Genomic DNA, 12,570 nt, shown 5'->3' with positions numbered 1-12,570 from the left:
ACGTGACTCCCAAATAGCAGTGATTGGTTAAATGATAAAAAGTACCCGCCTACTGTCGAGCGAATGAATTCTAACACTGCAAGGTCAAATGGTTTCTACGAAGTGAAACAAAGTGAAACCGGTTGATGAATCAGGCTAGAAGAATTCGCCTAAATATGCAGGATCTGTGTGTTAAACATGTGTAAATGAAACAAAACACAACTCCGGTTATATTTGGAATCAAGATTATGACATACATCAGAAAGTAGCGTAATATTGGCCCTTTAAAGTTATGGGCATAATTTTTGATGTATAAAAATTTTATAGCGAGGAAGAAGACAGCTTAGATTCCTCTTGCATGGTTACGCAATAAGAATCAGACCTTGACTGTAACATACATATTGAGCGCATTTCATCTGAAGCATTGCAACCACTGTCTGGGATCTAGAGTACACACTTCTTCACAGATCATCAGAGATTTTTGCAGAATGAGCAAAGCAATAAACTCTAATGCTGCCTGCTAATCTGAGGCGAGAGAAATTTGATCTTGTTTGACCAGTGAGCTCCTTCGTTTCACATGCGTCACCAGAAAAAAGAAATCTGATTAGATGATTCCAAGCAACTGCAGAAACCAAAGTGCGAGTACATGTTAGATTTCCATTGACAAAAAGGAGTGACTGTAATACCGTGTAATAGCAGAAAATGTCTAGCCTGCTCTCCAAGCAACAAGACCACGTGTTTACAACAATGTCACATCTAATTCATCATCCAAAGCTTTACTCTGCTCTCACTGTTTATTATTTAAGCTTGAAGACGGCATAAGAGATAAGAGATAGAGATAAGAGAAATAGAAGATTGGAAGAGAGGGAGGAGAAAGGAGAGCAAGTGGAGAGGAGAGAAAAAGAAGTGAGAAAGAGTGTAATGTGCATATTGTGAGTGTGGTGAGGTCATTTAGGTGTGGACCAGTGCAGACGTGAATCATGCTGAACCAGATGGACAACAGTTAAAGGGTACATATTCCACTATTTTCTGATCTATGTTAGAATGTTTCGTCATCCCAAACAAACCCGGAGTTGTGTTTTGTTTCATTCATACACACAAACCCTGCATATTTAGGCTGAGTTCTTCTCCATTGTGTTTTTAAACTCTATAAACCTTTGTCAGAATCATTTGGATAATTTCAGCTCTGAAATTGTCTGTGAGTATGATGTCACAGTTAAGTAGCATTATGTTTAGAAAATTATTTCAATGCAATTTCAATTATTTTTGCAGCTCTAAATGTAGCCAAAATCTACCCCACCGCCCCCACCTGCACCTTATAGACAAGGAGGTGGGTGATGGCCTGGTGATGGTGGAAGTCCAAGGAGGGCACCCACATCTTCACCTGGAGCCAGTCAAGTTTGTGGGCAGGAAGATGGGATTGTCTTCTCGTGGGGTGTGTTCGAGCTGGAGGAGACAAGACAGAGGTGAGATAGTTGACTGTTGTTATAAAATGTATTGGGGCTGAACACCTAAATTCATCCTACAACCACATGCCAAACAGAGCTGCTATACTGTGAATTACCTGGAGGACTAAAGGGGAGAGAGAGGGGAGGAGGGGCAAGGTCTCGACATATGAGGAACAGTGCGATTATTCAAACAGTTACTCACACTTCAAACTCTGCCCCTGCAGCCAGATGTTTGTACATCACTTCTCTCTGAAATATATATAACAAATAATCATTAAATATTGTCATATAGACAATACTGGTTTATTCTACATTCAGTGAAGAAGGAAGCCCTCCTGAAAAGTTCTGTAATTCACCTTTGAGATATGATTCAAATGTGACACCCTGACAATTTATATTTACTCCTTTCTACATTTCATGCACAGGGGACATATGAAGCAAGACATAAGGAATTACATAGCTAAGAAAAAAAGTTGAATAACTAAATATTTTGTTATATTTTACATTCAAATCTCCATAGTAGTTACCCTTTACTTTGTTGACAGCATTGTAAACCCTTGGCTTTCTCTCAATGAACTTCTGGATGGAGTCTCCTGAAATGGTTTTCATTATACTGTGCCATGTCAGGGTCAAGAAATGACATAAGTGCAAACCAGGGTTCAAAGCAAAGGGTGATTTTTTTTTCCTAAAACAAGTTTTCAGTTATCTTCTTGAAATTATTTTCTGTTTTCTACATTCCGTATGTGTCATTCATTCTATGATGTAGGGCAAAGCAATAACCAGACTGTTCCCAAACATTACCATTATTGTAACTACTGTCTTCAGATATCACATGTTCACTCTAGAGACCTTCAGTGAAGCAGACTCGTGACAATGATGTTCAGGTCCAGAGACACTGGACATTTAGACAGCCCTTTATGCTGTCAGCACAGTTTAAAAAAAACAGCATTTCATTCCAAATGATGCTGATAGATCATTTTTCATGTGTAAATGCAAAGAGGATACCAAATCCAATGCCACATCTTTTAGGGTGTCTTCACAATGTTTTGTTGGTTATATAAGTATAAACAATCAAGACTAACATCAAAGAATTACAAAAGAGGAGGGGTGGGGTCTGGAACAACAGGTGCCAAGTAGTTGCAAAAAAAAAAAGTTGATTTAGCATTTAGTTCCTCTTTAAAAGAACAGATTTAATGACAATTTTTATAGATCCTATATTACACAAACTGACTCTTGAAGGTTACAGCTTTAAATACAGTGGTGCACTTCCTGTATGACATCAAGTGTGATTCTATTTGCATTTTCTGTTTGAAAGAAGAACTCAGCCTAAAAATGCAGGATTTGTGTGTTGAACGTGTGAATGAAAAAAACAGGCCCTTTAAATGTAGGGTCCTATATTTCCCCCATCAGTTATAGGTTTATACTACTGAATGTGCTATTTCCATACCAACACCAAGTAGAAACATGTGAGATGGTGTAATAAATTGCAGTTTGCTGAGAGCCCAGGGGGATTGTGTGTAGCAGAAGTTATCAGATTGATATTCTGAGCCTCAGGTCTAAACAGCAGCAGCCCATTCTTTATATATGGCTGTTTACTCACCTGACCTGGAGGTGCACTGCAGGCTAACACGAGGACGCTACCAGGTTTGAGCTAGCAATCATTGAATTTCAGATGAAAGCACAGTTGCCAATTCTTGAATTTCAGACTTACAGATTCCTTCCTGATTTGAAGGATTTGGCAAAGCGACGGTCTTCTGTTGACATGGAAATAATGCAATTCAAATGAAAATGTTGTATCTTATGAATGATGAAATGTCCACACAAAATCTTCAAGGAGGAACCATTTGCTCAAAAACATAGGCACAAATCCTCCTGCATTGTTTAGCATATGTCTTAAAGGTGCACTATGTAACATTTCTTGTGCCAGGTTATTGCTTATCTTAAAATGTTCCACAGTGGGACATACTGTGTGTAGTTTACATATATTTAGTTGCAAGTATTTTGATTGCTCCAATAAAGAAAAAAATGACTTGACTTTGTGGCATCACCTGATTTTTGAATACAGAAAGCCCGGTTTAATGCCATAACGTGGAACATTTCTAGGCAAAGCAATAACCAGTGGTAGACTGTTACCAAACATTACCATTATTGTAACTACTGTCTTCAGATATCATATGTTCAAATCAAAATGGAAACAAGCCAATATTAGTACGTAAAGTTTATTTCAACCTATTTGCAATACACTGACTGCGTAACAAAAAATAAAGTAAAAAATACAGCAAAATACAGAGCTTCAAAAGTTCCATATCTCACTATCACATTCCTTCTGCAGTCAATAATAAAAGCAATAACTGAAAATAAAAATTGCTCTTTTTGCCCTTCAAAATTTGGAGCTGAGAAACTACCACAACATATACAAAGTAGTTATAGTTTAGATTGTATAACGCTATAAAACATTATTCTTCATCTTTTTGGGTTCACATAGCCATGTTATAATACTGTTACCTCCTCAAAAACAAACCTGGAGTTGTGTTTTGTTTCCTTTACACATGTCTGAGTAACCCTTTAGTATTAGTCTGTTTACATCCCCAAAGCTCCAAATGCTCTGTTCCACCTTGTGAGTAGTGGTAGTTGTAAGCGTAACAGAGCCTCTTTTAAATTTTGTTCAGTAGAGATGGACAGTTCTGGGGCTCAAATTATCCAAATGATTCTAGTGAAGTTATATGGAGTTTAAAAACAGTGGAGCACTTCCTGTATTACCACATGACATCACAAGGTGGAACAGTGCTTTCTGTTTGAGAGAGGAACTCAACCTAAATATGCAGGGATTGTGTGTTAAAGGAAACATCATTATAATACAGTGACCTTCCTGATCCAAGAGAAGGTGGCAAATACTTTTTCACAGCACCGTAGATCAGAAAATGGTGTAATATGCATACTTTAAAAGCAAAAGCGGCAAAATATTTAAGCAAAACAAAATACCCGTCTTATTTAGAAAATCTGAAAAAATTGTCAACTGAACAGAATTCAAATTTTCAAGAAAGAACAAAAATGAAATGCATTTTCACAACACTTAAAAATCTCAATTATTCCAAAATTGTAACCCTCTTCCCCAATGCTACCACCATCTGTACCCTGTGAAGCCGGATTTCCAGTCGCTTTAGTGGGCTCTTGTCTGATAAGAACATAGTATTAGCATCATCAGATTTGTGTTTCTTGAGGTTTTGGTCCAGTTTTTTGTCCTTTTTTTCCTCTTTGTTGCTATGGGTTACCAGGTGAGTTTTTAGTGAGTTAGAACTAAAGCAGATTTTATCACACCATTCACATGGAAATAGAAGCTCCTTAGTATGAGAATTGTAATGGACTCTGAATCTCCGATGTGTTACACTCTTTCCGCATTTCTCGCATACCACCATTTTTGGAGGTTTTTTGTTTTTGTGTGTTTCGATGTGTTTTTCCATCTCCTCTGGCTTGGCGAATGCGCATCTACACTGTTTACATTTATACAATTTTGGGACATGAGTAAGTTTATGATTCTTTAACGTCGAGATTTGTTTAAACATCCGTCCACACTCATCACAAGCGTGTTTCCGTTCGTCCGTGTGGGATATGTAATGTTTTTTCAATATATCTTTACTTCCGAAACTCATCCCGCAAAGTTCACAGTCAAACGGCTTATCTTCCTCATGGATAATTTTATGAACCCGAAGGCTAGCCTTTAGTAAAAATTTTTTACCACACTCATCGCATGGGAAGGTAGTTTCTTTTGAGTGCGTATTTAAATGTGTTTTCAAAGTATTTTTATCTTTATAGGATTTCCCACACTCTTCACACTTGTACGTTTTCTTCTCGTGAATACACATTATATGACTCTTAAGAACGTCTTGCCTCTTAAATCCCTTGCCACAGAAGCTACAGCTATGTGCTTTAACATCTGAGTGAGTCAATTCATGTCGGAGTAAGAATTTCCTTCTTGTGAACCCTTTACCACACTTTTCACAATGGTAAAGTTGGTTTCCTGAGTGCATGTTTAGGTGCAACTGAAAAGAATATTGATCTTTGTAAACTTTCCCACACTCAGTACAACTATAGGAAATGCCACTGTGACTGCGTATGTGACGGTTTAATGCATCTCTACTCATATACACCTTTCCACATTTATCGCATTTAGGGCGTTTTGTCTCATCATGGGTCTTCCGATGGTTCCGTAAGGAGTTGGGGTCTTTGTAACACTTCCCACACTCTTTACAGACGTGTGGTCTTTCGTCCGAGTGGAACGCCATGTGACTTTTCAGTCGTGCGTTGAACAGAAACATTTTACCGCACAGCTCACATCCAAATTTTCTTTCAGCAAAGTGAAGTCTTTTATGCCTTGCCAATGCTTTTCGTACCGTGAAGCTCGCCCCACACTGATCACAAGTGTAAGGTTTGATCCCCTCATGGGTGAGTTTATGGCTCTTTAAACTTGAAAGCAATTTGTATGAAATATCGCACTCATCACATTGGTAATGTTTTTTTTCACTGTGCACAAGCTTATGTGATTTTAGTTTACATTTAGTGGTAAATTTCATCGCGCATTGATCACATCCAAACAGATCACCAGTGTGCAGTCTTTGATGAATAGTTAGCATTCCTTTTGTAAAAAATTTTTTGCCACAATCTTCACATGCAAACGGTCTTTCGCCGGTATGTGTTAGCAAGTGGCTTTTGTATGACTGTAGTACTGCAAACTTTTTATCACAGTGATCGCAGGAGTAAAGGCGGTCTCCTGTGTGGAATCGTTTATGAAAAGTAAGTTGACCATTTGAGCTAAAGGATTTCTCACATTGGTCACAACTATACCTTTTTCCATTGTGAATGTCTTGATGCACTTTTAAAGTGAGTTCAGATTTATACATTTTGTCACATTGGGTACACGCATACAGTCGCTCAGTTGAATGTTTTAGTTTGTGATTTTTCAGAGCAGATTCATACAAAAACGCCTTTCCACAGTCTGTACAAGTGTAAGTCTTTTCCATGTGTTTTTTTTTGTGAACTCCAAGCAAGGTCCGGGTGTCAAAGGTCAATCCACACTCATCACAGGGGAAAGTTAAGTTGTGAGTGAGACGATGAGTTTCAAGCTTTTTGTAGAAGATGAACTTCTTGCCGCAGGTCTCACAGTTGAATGGGCCCTTATGGTTCTGCTCATGGATTAAAAAGAGACTGTGTTTCTTAAAGGACATTCCACACTGCTCACACGTGTGACTTTTCTTTCCACCAACAACATTAGCGTTGCCTTCAGGAGTGTGGATGTCCTCCTCCATTTTTTCAAAAGTGGTGATGCCTTGTCTCTCCAAAAACCTGGGGGGAAAATACAATAAAATACAACAATTAGTATACATTGAGTTTGTATTGCACTTTACATTTGACAAAAATTCTCAAAATACTACAAAGTAAAACAGGACCAAACACAACAAATATAGGCTAAAACACTTGAAAACACAACGGCAACTTTTCTGGTGGGACAGTCTGCCATCTGCTTGTCTCCTGTGCTGTGAGATGTTTTTGTTTTGCCTAGAATGTTTCACACTGTGGTACTGGACTGATCTATCTTCATGAAGACAAACAGGTGTATCCACCACCAAGCCTAGTTTCAGGTCAGATCTGTGGAGAGGCAAGTTCGCTCAGTAAAAATACATGTTTTTCTAATGGTAATTTTGAGTAATAATAACACCAGGTGATGGAACAAATGCAGACTAGCCAAGTTTACAGCCGGTGTGGCAGATCTTCCACCAGAAAAGTTACATATTGCCTTTAAGTTTGCAGAGACTATATCTTAGGGTGACCAGATTTTCAAAATAAAAAACTGGGACATCCCTGGTTTGGGGTGGTTAGTAATATTAACACTAAAACGAGTGCGTAATTAAGGATAATTGTTCTGCACTCTGCACTAATGTTAGTCACATTTTCTTTGTGTTTTTATCATTTTTAAGCAGCTTTTCTGTATTTTACCTAAACAAATGTCAATTGATGCCTCTCTTTACTGCTGGCAAGGATCAGATTGGTCAAAAACAGGAACACCTGGGACATTACTTGTATAAGACTGGGACAAATTAATGGTTTGGGATAAATCTCCTGGGACAGGGGACACAGTGCTCAAACCCGGGACTGCCCCGGGTAAATAGGGACGTCTACTCACCCTATTATAGCTTATAATGAACACTCTGAGCTAAGCATAAGCATGATAGTTAACACAATTAGCAGACATCTAATGCATGTAGAGCTGCGGTACAAAGCCGAGTGCTTTTATTGTGCGTCCTGCTCATTTGGGTTGTACTGTGATCAAAGCTCAATGACCGTGATCTCCTCCGCAGATCGGCGTGTTCATACCGAAGGAAACTGTGCTTACCTTCACTCATGCAGTCTTCTGTTCACATCCAATGCAGTTTATTCACCGGGCGCTAACATGAAGCGGGATTTTCCGGGTCGCTCCATGTTTTGCGCAGCCGCAGATCACTGTTCTTAGAGCACGTGTGCGCGCTACGTAGGACCAGAGCGTCAACAGAGTGGTGTATGAGGTGAAAACTTATTTGGGGCCCCTCTACTCTTCTTCCTCCTTCTCCTCCTGGCACAACTACAATGCAAAAAATACTAACTAGAGACAACAGTCAATAATAAAAACAATAACTTAAAATAAAAACGTAAAACTGCTCTTTGTGCACTTCAAAATTTGGAGCCGAGAAACTACCACAACATATACGCTCAAAACTATAACTACTTTGTATAACTCTATAAAATATTATTCTTCATCTTTCCGGGTTCACATAGCCATAATATTGATGGTGATTTTCACATTATTCTCCAAGTAGCCCTAGCAAGACTAATAGTTTTGTAGAAATGGAAAACTGATTGCATAATGATGCTCAACATAACAAGAAAAATTACATGGTGACAGCACATCTTTAAAAGGTTCTGTATTATGCAAAATAAACTCTAGTGAGCTTTAAGCCATGTTATAATACTGTTACCTCCTCAAAAACAAACCTGGAGTTGTGTTTTGTTTCCTTTACACATGTCTGAGTAACCCTTTAGTATTAGTCTGTTTACATCTCCAAAGCTCCAAATGCTCTGTTCCACCTTGTGATGTCATTTAGTGGTAGTTTTAAGCATAACAGAGCCTCTTTTAAATTTTGTTCAGTAGAGATGGACAGTTCTGGAGCTCAAATTATCCAAATGATTCTAGTGAAGTTATATGGAGTTTAAAAACAGTGGAGCACTTCCTGTATTACCGCATGACATCACAAGGTGGAACAGTGTTTTCTGTTTGAGAGGAACTCAACCTAAATATACAGGGCTTTTGTGTTAAAGGAAACATCATTATAATACAGTGACCTTCCTGATCCAAGAGAAGGTGGCAAATACTTTTTCACAGCACCGTAGATCAGAAAATGGTGTAATATGCATACTTTAAAAGCAAAAGCGGCAAAATATTTAAGCAAAACAAAATACCTGTTTTATTTAGAAAACCTGAAAAAATTGTCAACTGAACAGAATTCAAATTTTAAAGAAAGAACAAAAATGAAATGCATTTTCACAACACTTAAAAATCTCAATTATTCCAAAATTGTAACCCTCTTCCCCAATGCTACCACCATCTGTACCCTGTGAAGCCGGATTTCCAGTCGCTTTAGTGGGCTCTTGTCTGATAAGAACATAGTATTAGCATCATCAGATTTGTGTTTCTTGAGGTTTTGGTCCAGTTTTTTATCCTTTTTTTCCTCTTTGTTGCTATGGGTTACCAGGTGAGTTTTTAATGCCTTAAAACTAAAGCAGATTTTATCACACCATTCACATGGAAATAGAAGCTCCTTAGTATGAGAATTGTAATGGACTCTGAATCTCTGATGTGTTACACTCTTTCCGCATTTCTCGCATACCACCATTTTTGGAGGTTTTTTGTTTTTGTGTGTTTCGATGTGTTTTTCCATCTCCTCTGGCTTGGCGAATGCGCATCTACACTGTTTACATTTATACAATTTTGGGACATGAGTAAGTTTATGTTTCTTTAACGTAGAGATTTGTTTAAACATTCGTCCACACTCATCACAAGCGTGTTTCCGTTCGTCCGTGTGGGATATGTAATGTTTTTTCAATTTATTTTTACTTCCGAAACTCATCCCGCAAAGTTCACAGTCAAACGGCTTATCTTTCTCATGGATAATTTTATGAATCCGAAGGGAAGACTTTCGGAAAAATGTTTTACCACACTCATCACATGGGAAGGTAGTTTCTTTTGAGTGCGTATTTAAATGTGTTTTCAAACTATTTTTATCTTTATAGGATTTCCCACACTCTTCACACTTGTACGTTTTCTTCTCGTGAATACACATTATATGACTCTTAAGAGCGTCTGTCCTCTTAAATCCCTTGCCACAGAAGCTACAGCTATGTGCTTTAACATCTGAGTGAGTCAATTCATGTCGGAGTAAGAATTTCCTTCTTGTGAACCGTTTACCACACTTTTCACAATGGTAAAGTTGGTTTCCTGAGTGCATGTTTAGGTGCAGCTGAAAAGAATATTGATCTTTGTAAACTTTCCCACACTCAGTACAACTATAGGAAATGCCACTGTGACTGCGTATGTGACGGTTTAATGCACCTCTACTCATATACACCTTTCCACATTTATCGCATTTAGGGCGTTTTGTCTCATCATGGGTCTTCCGATGGTTCCGTAAGGAGTTGGGGTCTTTGTAACACTTCCCACACTCTTTACAGACGTGTGGTCTTTCGTCCGAGTGGAACGCCATGTGACTTTTCAGTTGTGCTTTGACCAGGAACATTTTACCGCACAGCTCACATCCAAATTTTCTTTCGGCAAAGTGAAGTCTTTTATGCCTTGCCAATGCTTTTCGTACCGTGAAGCTCGCCCCACACTGATCACAAGTGTAAGGTTTGATCCCCTCATGGGTGAGTTTATGGCTCTTTAAACTTGAAAGCAATTTGTATGAAATATCGCACTCATCACATTGGTAATGTTTTTTTTTACTGTGCACAAGCTTATGTGATTTTAGTTTACGTTTAGTGGTAAATTTCATCGCGCATTGATCACATCCAAACAGAACACCAGTGTGCAGTTTTTGATGAATAGTTAGCATTCCTTTTCTAAAAAATGTTTTGCCACAATCTTCACATGCAAACGGTCTTTCGCCGGTATGTGTTAGCAAGTGGCGTTTGTATGACTGTAGTACTGCAAACTTTTTATCACAGTGATCGCAGGAGTAAAGGCGGTCTCCTGTGTGGAATCGTTTATGAAAAGTAAGTTGACCATTTGAGCTAAAGGATTTCTCACATTGATCACAACTATACCTTTTTCCATTGTGAATGTCTTGATGCACTTTTAAAGTGAGTTCAGATTTATACATTTTGTCACATTGGGTACACGCATACAGTCGCTCAGTTGAATGTTTTAGTTTGTGATTTTTCAGAGCAGATTCATACAAAAACGCCTTTCCACAGTCTGTACAAGTGTAAGTCTTTTCCATGTGTTTTTTTTTGTGAACTCCAAGCAAGGTCCGGGTGTCAAAGGTCAATCCACACTCATCACAGGGGAAAGTTAAGTTGTGAGTGAGACGATGAGTTTCAAGCTTTTTGTAGAAGATGAACTTCTTGCCGCAGGTCTCACAGTTGAATGGGCCCTTATGGTTCTGCTCATGGATTAAAAAGAGACTGTGTTTCTTAAAGGACATTCCACACTGCTCACACGTGTGACTTTTCTTTCCACCAACAACATTAGCGTTGCCTTCAGGAGTGTGGATGTCCTCCTCCATTTTTTCAAAAGTGGTGATGCCTTGTCTCTCCAAAAACCTGGGGGGAAAATACAATAAAATACAACAATTAGTATACATTGAGTTTGTATTGCACTTTACATTTGACAAAAATTCTCAAAATACTACAAAGTAAAACAGGACCAAACACAACAAATATAGGCTAAAACACTTGAAAACACAACGGCAACTTTTCTGGTGGGACAGTCTGCCATCTGCTTGTCTCCTGTGCTGTGAGATGTTTTTGTTTTGCCTAGAATGTTTCACACTGTGGTACTGGACTGATCTATCTTCATGAAGACAAACAGGTGTATCCACCACCAAGCCTAGTTTCAGGTCAGATCTGTGGAGAGGCAAGTTCACTCAGTAAAAATGCATGTTTTTCTAATGGTAATTTTGAGTAATAATAACACCAGGTGATGGAACAAATGCAGACTAGCCAAGTTTACAGCCGGTGTGGCAGATCTTCCACCAGAAAAGTTACATATTGCCTTTAAGTTTGCAGAGACTATATCTTAGGGTGACCAGATTTTCAAAATAAAAAACTGGGACATCCCTGGTTTGGGGTGGTTAGTAATATTAACACTAAAACGAGTGCGTAATTAAGGATAATTGTTCTGCACTCTGCACTAATGTTAGTCACATTTTCTTTGTGTTTTTGTCATTTTTAAGCAGCTTTTCTGTATTTTACCTAAACAAATGTCAATTGATGCCTCTCTTTACTGCTGGCAAGGATCAGATTGGTCAAAAACAGGAACACCTGGGACATTACTTGTATAAGACTGGGACAAATTAATGGTTTGGGATAAATCTCCTGGGACAGGGGACACAGTGCTCAAACCCGGGACTGCCCCGGGTAAATAGGGACGTCTACTCACCCTATTATAGCTTATAATGAACACTCTGAGCTAAGCATAAGCATGATAGTTAACACAATTAGCAGACATCTAATGCATGTGGAGCTGCGGTACAAAGCCGAGTGCTTTTATTGTGCGTCCTGCTCATTTGGGTTGTACTGTGATCAAAGCTCAATGACCGTGATCTCCTCCGCAGATCGGCGTGTTCATACCGAAGGAAACTGTGCTTACCTTCACTCATGCAGTCTTCTGTTCACATCCAATGCAGTTTATTCACCGGGCGCTAACATGAAGCGGGATTTTCCGGGTCGCTCCATGTTTTGCGCAGCCGCAGATCACTGTTCTTAGAGCACGTGTGCGCGCTACGTAGGACCAGAGCGTCAACAGAGTGGTGTATGAGGTGAAAACTTATTTGGGGCCCCTCTACTCTTCTTCCTCCTCTTTTTCCTCCTCTCCTCCTCCTCCTCCTCCTCAAGGCAC

The 12,570-nt window shown here is 38.9% G+C and overlaps 2 protein-coding genes across 2 annotated transcripts; both read right to left on the bottom strand.

Annotated features, from left to right (window-relative positions):
- Positions 1 to 3,630: 3,630 nt before the first annotated feature.
- LOC129407879 (oocyte zinc finger protein XlCOF6-like) lies at positions 3,631 to 7,950 on the bottom strand. Its single transcript, XM_055150383.1, has 2 exons — positions 7,816 to 7,950; positions 3,631 to 6,767 (listed from the first exon to the last, which is right to left on the bottom strand). Exon 2 carries the CDS (start codon positions 6,728 to 6,730, stop codon positions 4,514 to 4,516), a length of 2,217 nt encoding a protein of 738 aa, XP_055006358.1. The 5' UTR covers positions 6,731 to 6,767; positions 7,816 to 7,950; the 3' UTR covers positions 3,631 to 4,513.
- Positions 7,951 to 8,896: 946 nt separating this feature from the next.
- On the bottom strand, positions 8,897 to 12,456 carry LOC129408074 (zinc finger protein 91-like). Its single transcript, XM_055150788.1, has 2 exons — positions 12,322 to 12,456; positions 8,897 to 11,273 (listed from the first exon to the last, which is right to left on the bottom strand). The coding sequence occupies exon 2, from the start codon at positions 11,234 to 11,236 to the stop codon at positions 9,020 to 9,022; it is 2,217 nt and encodes a 738-aa protein (XP_055006763.1). The 5' UTR covers positions 11,237 to 11,273; positions 12,322 to 12,456; the 3' UTR covers positions 8,897 to 9,019.
- Positions 12,457 to 12,570: the final 114 nt, after the last annotated feature.

Source organism: Boleophthalmus pectinirostris, unplaced genomic scaffold (genome assembly GCF_026225935.1).
Source record: "Boleophthalmus pectinirostris isolate CB_2022bp ecotype Guang Dong unplaced genomic scaffold, ASM2622593v1 HiC_scaffold_1, whole genome shotgun sequence".
In the NCBI taxonomy this organism is placed as follows: domain Eukaryota; kingdom Metazoa; phylum Chordata; class Actinopteri; order Gobiiformes; family Gobiidae; genus Boleophthalmus; species Boleophthalmus pectinirostris.
Note: the sequence above shows the minus strand (reverse complement) of the source record. Positions and strands in the feature narration are given on the sequence as shown.

Bases quoted from the DNA above. Each gene is read 5' to 3' on its own strand.
- LOC129407879 (XM_055150383.1), bottom strand. From the start codon at position 6,730: ATGGAGGAGGACATCCACACTCCTGAAGGCAACGCTAATGTTGTTGGT.
- LOC129408074 (XM_055150788.1), bottom strand. From the start codon at position 11,236: ATGGAGGAGGACATCCACACTCCTGAAGGCAACGCTAATGTTGTTGGT.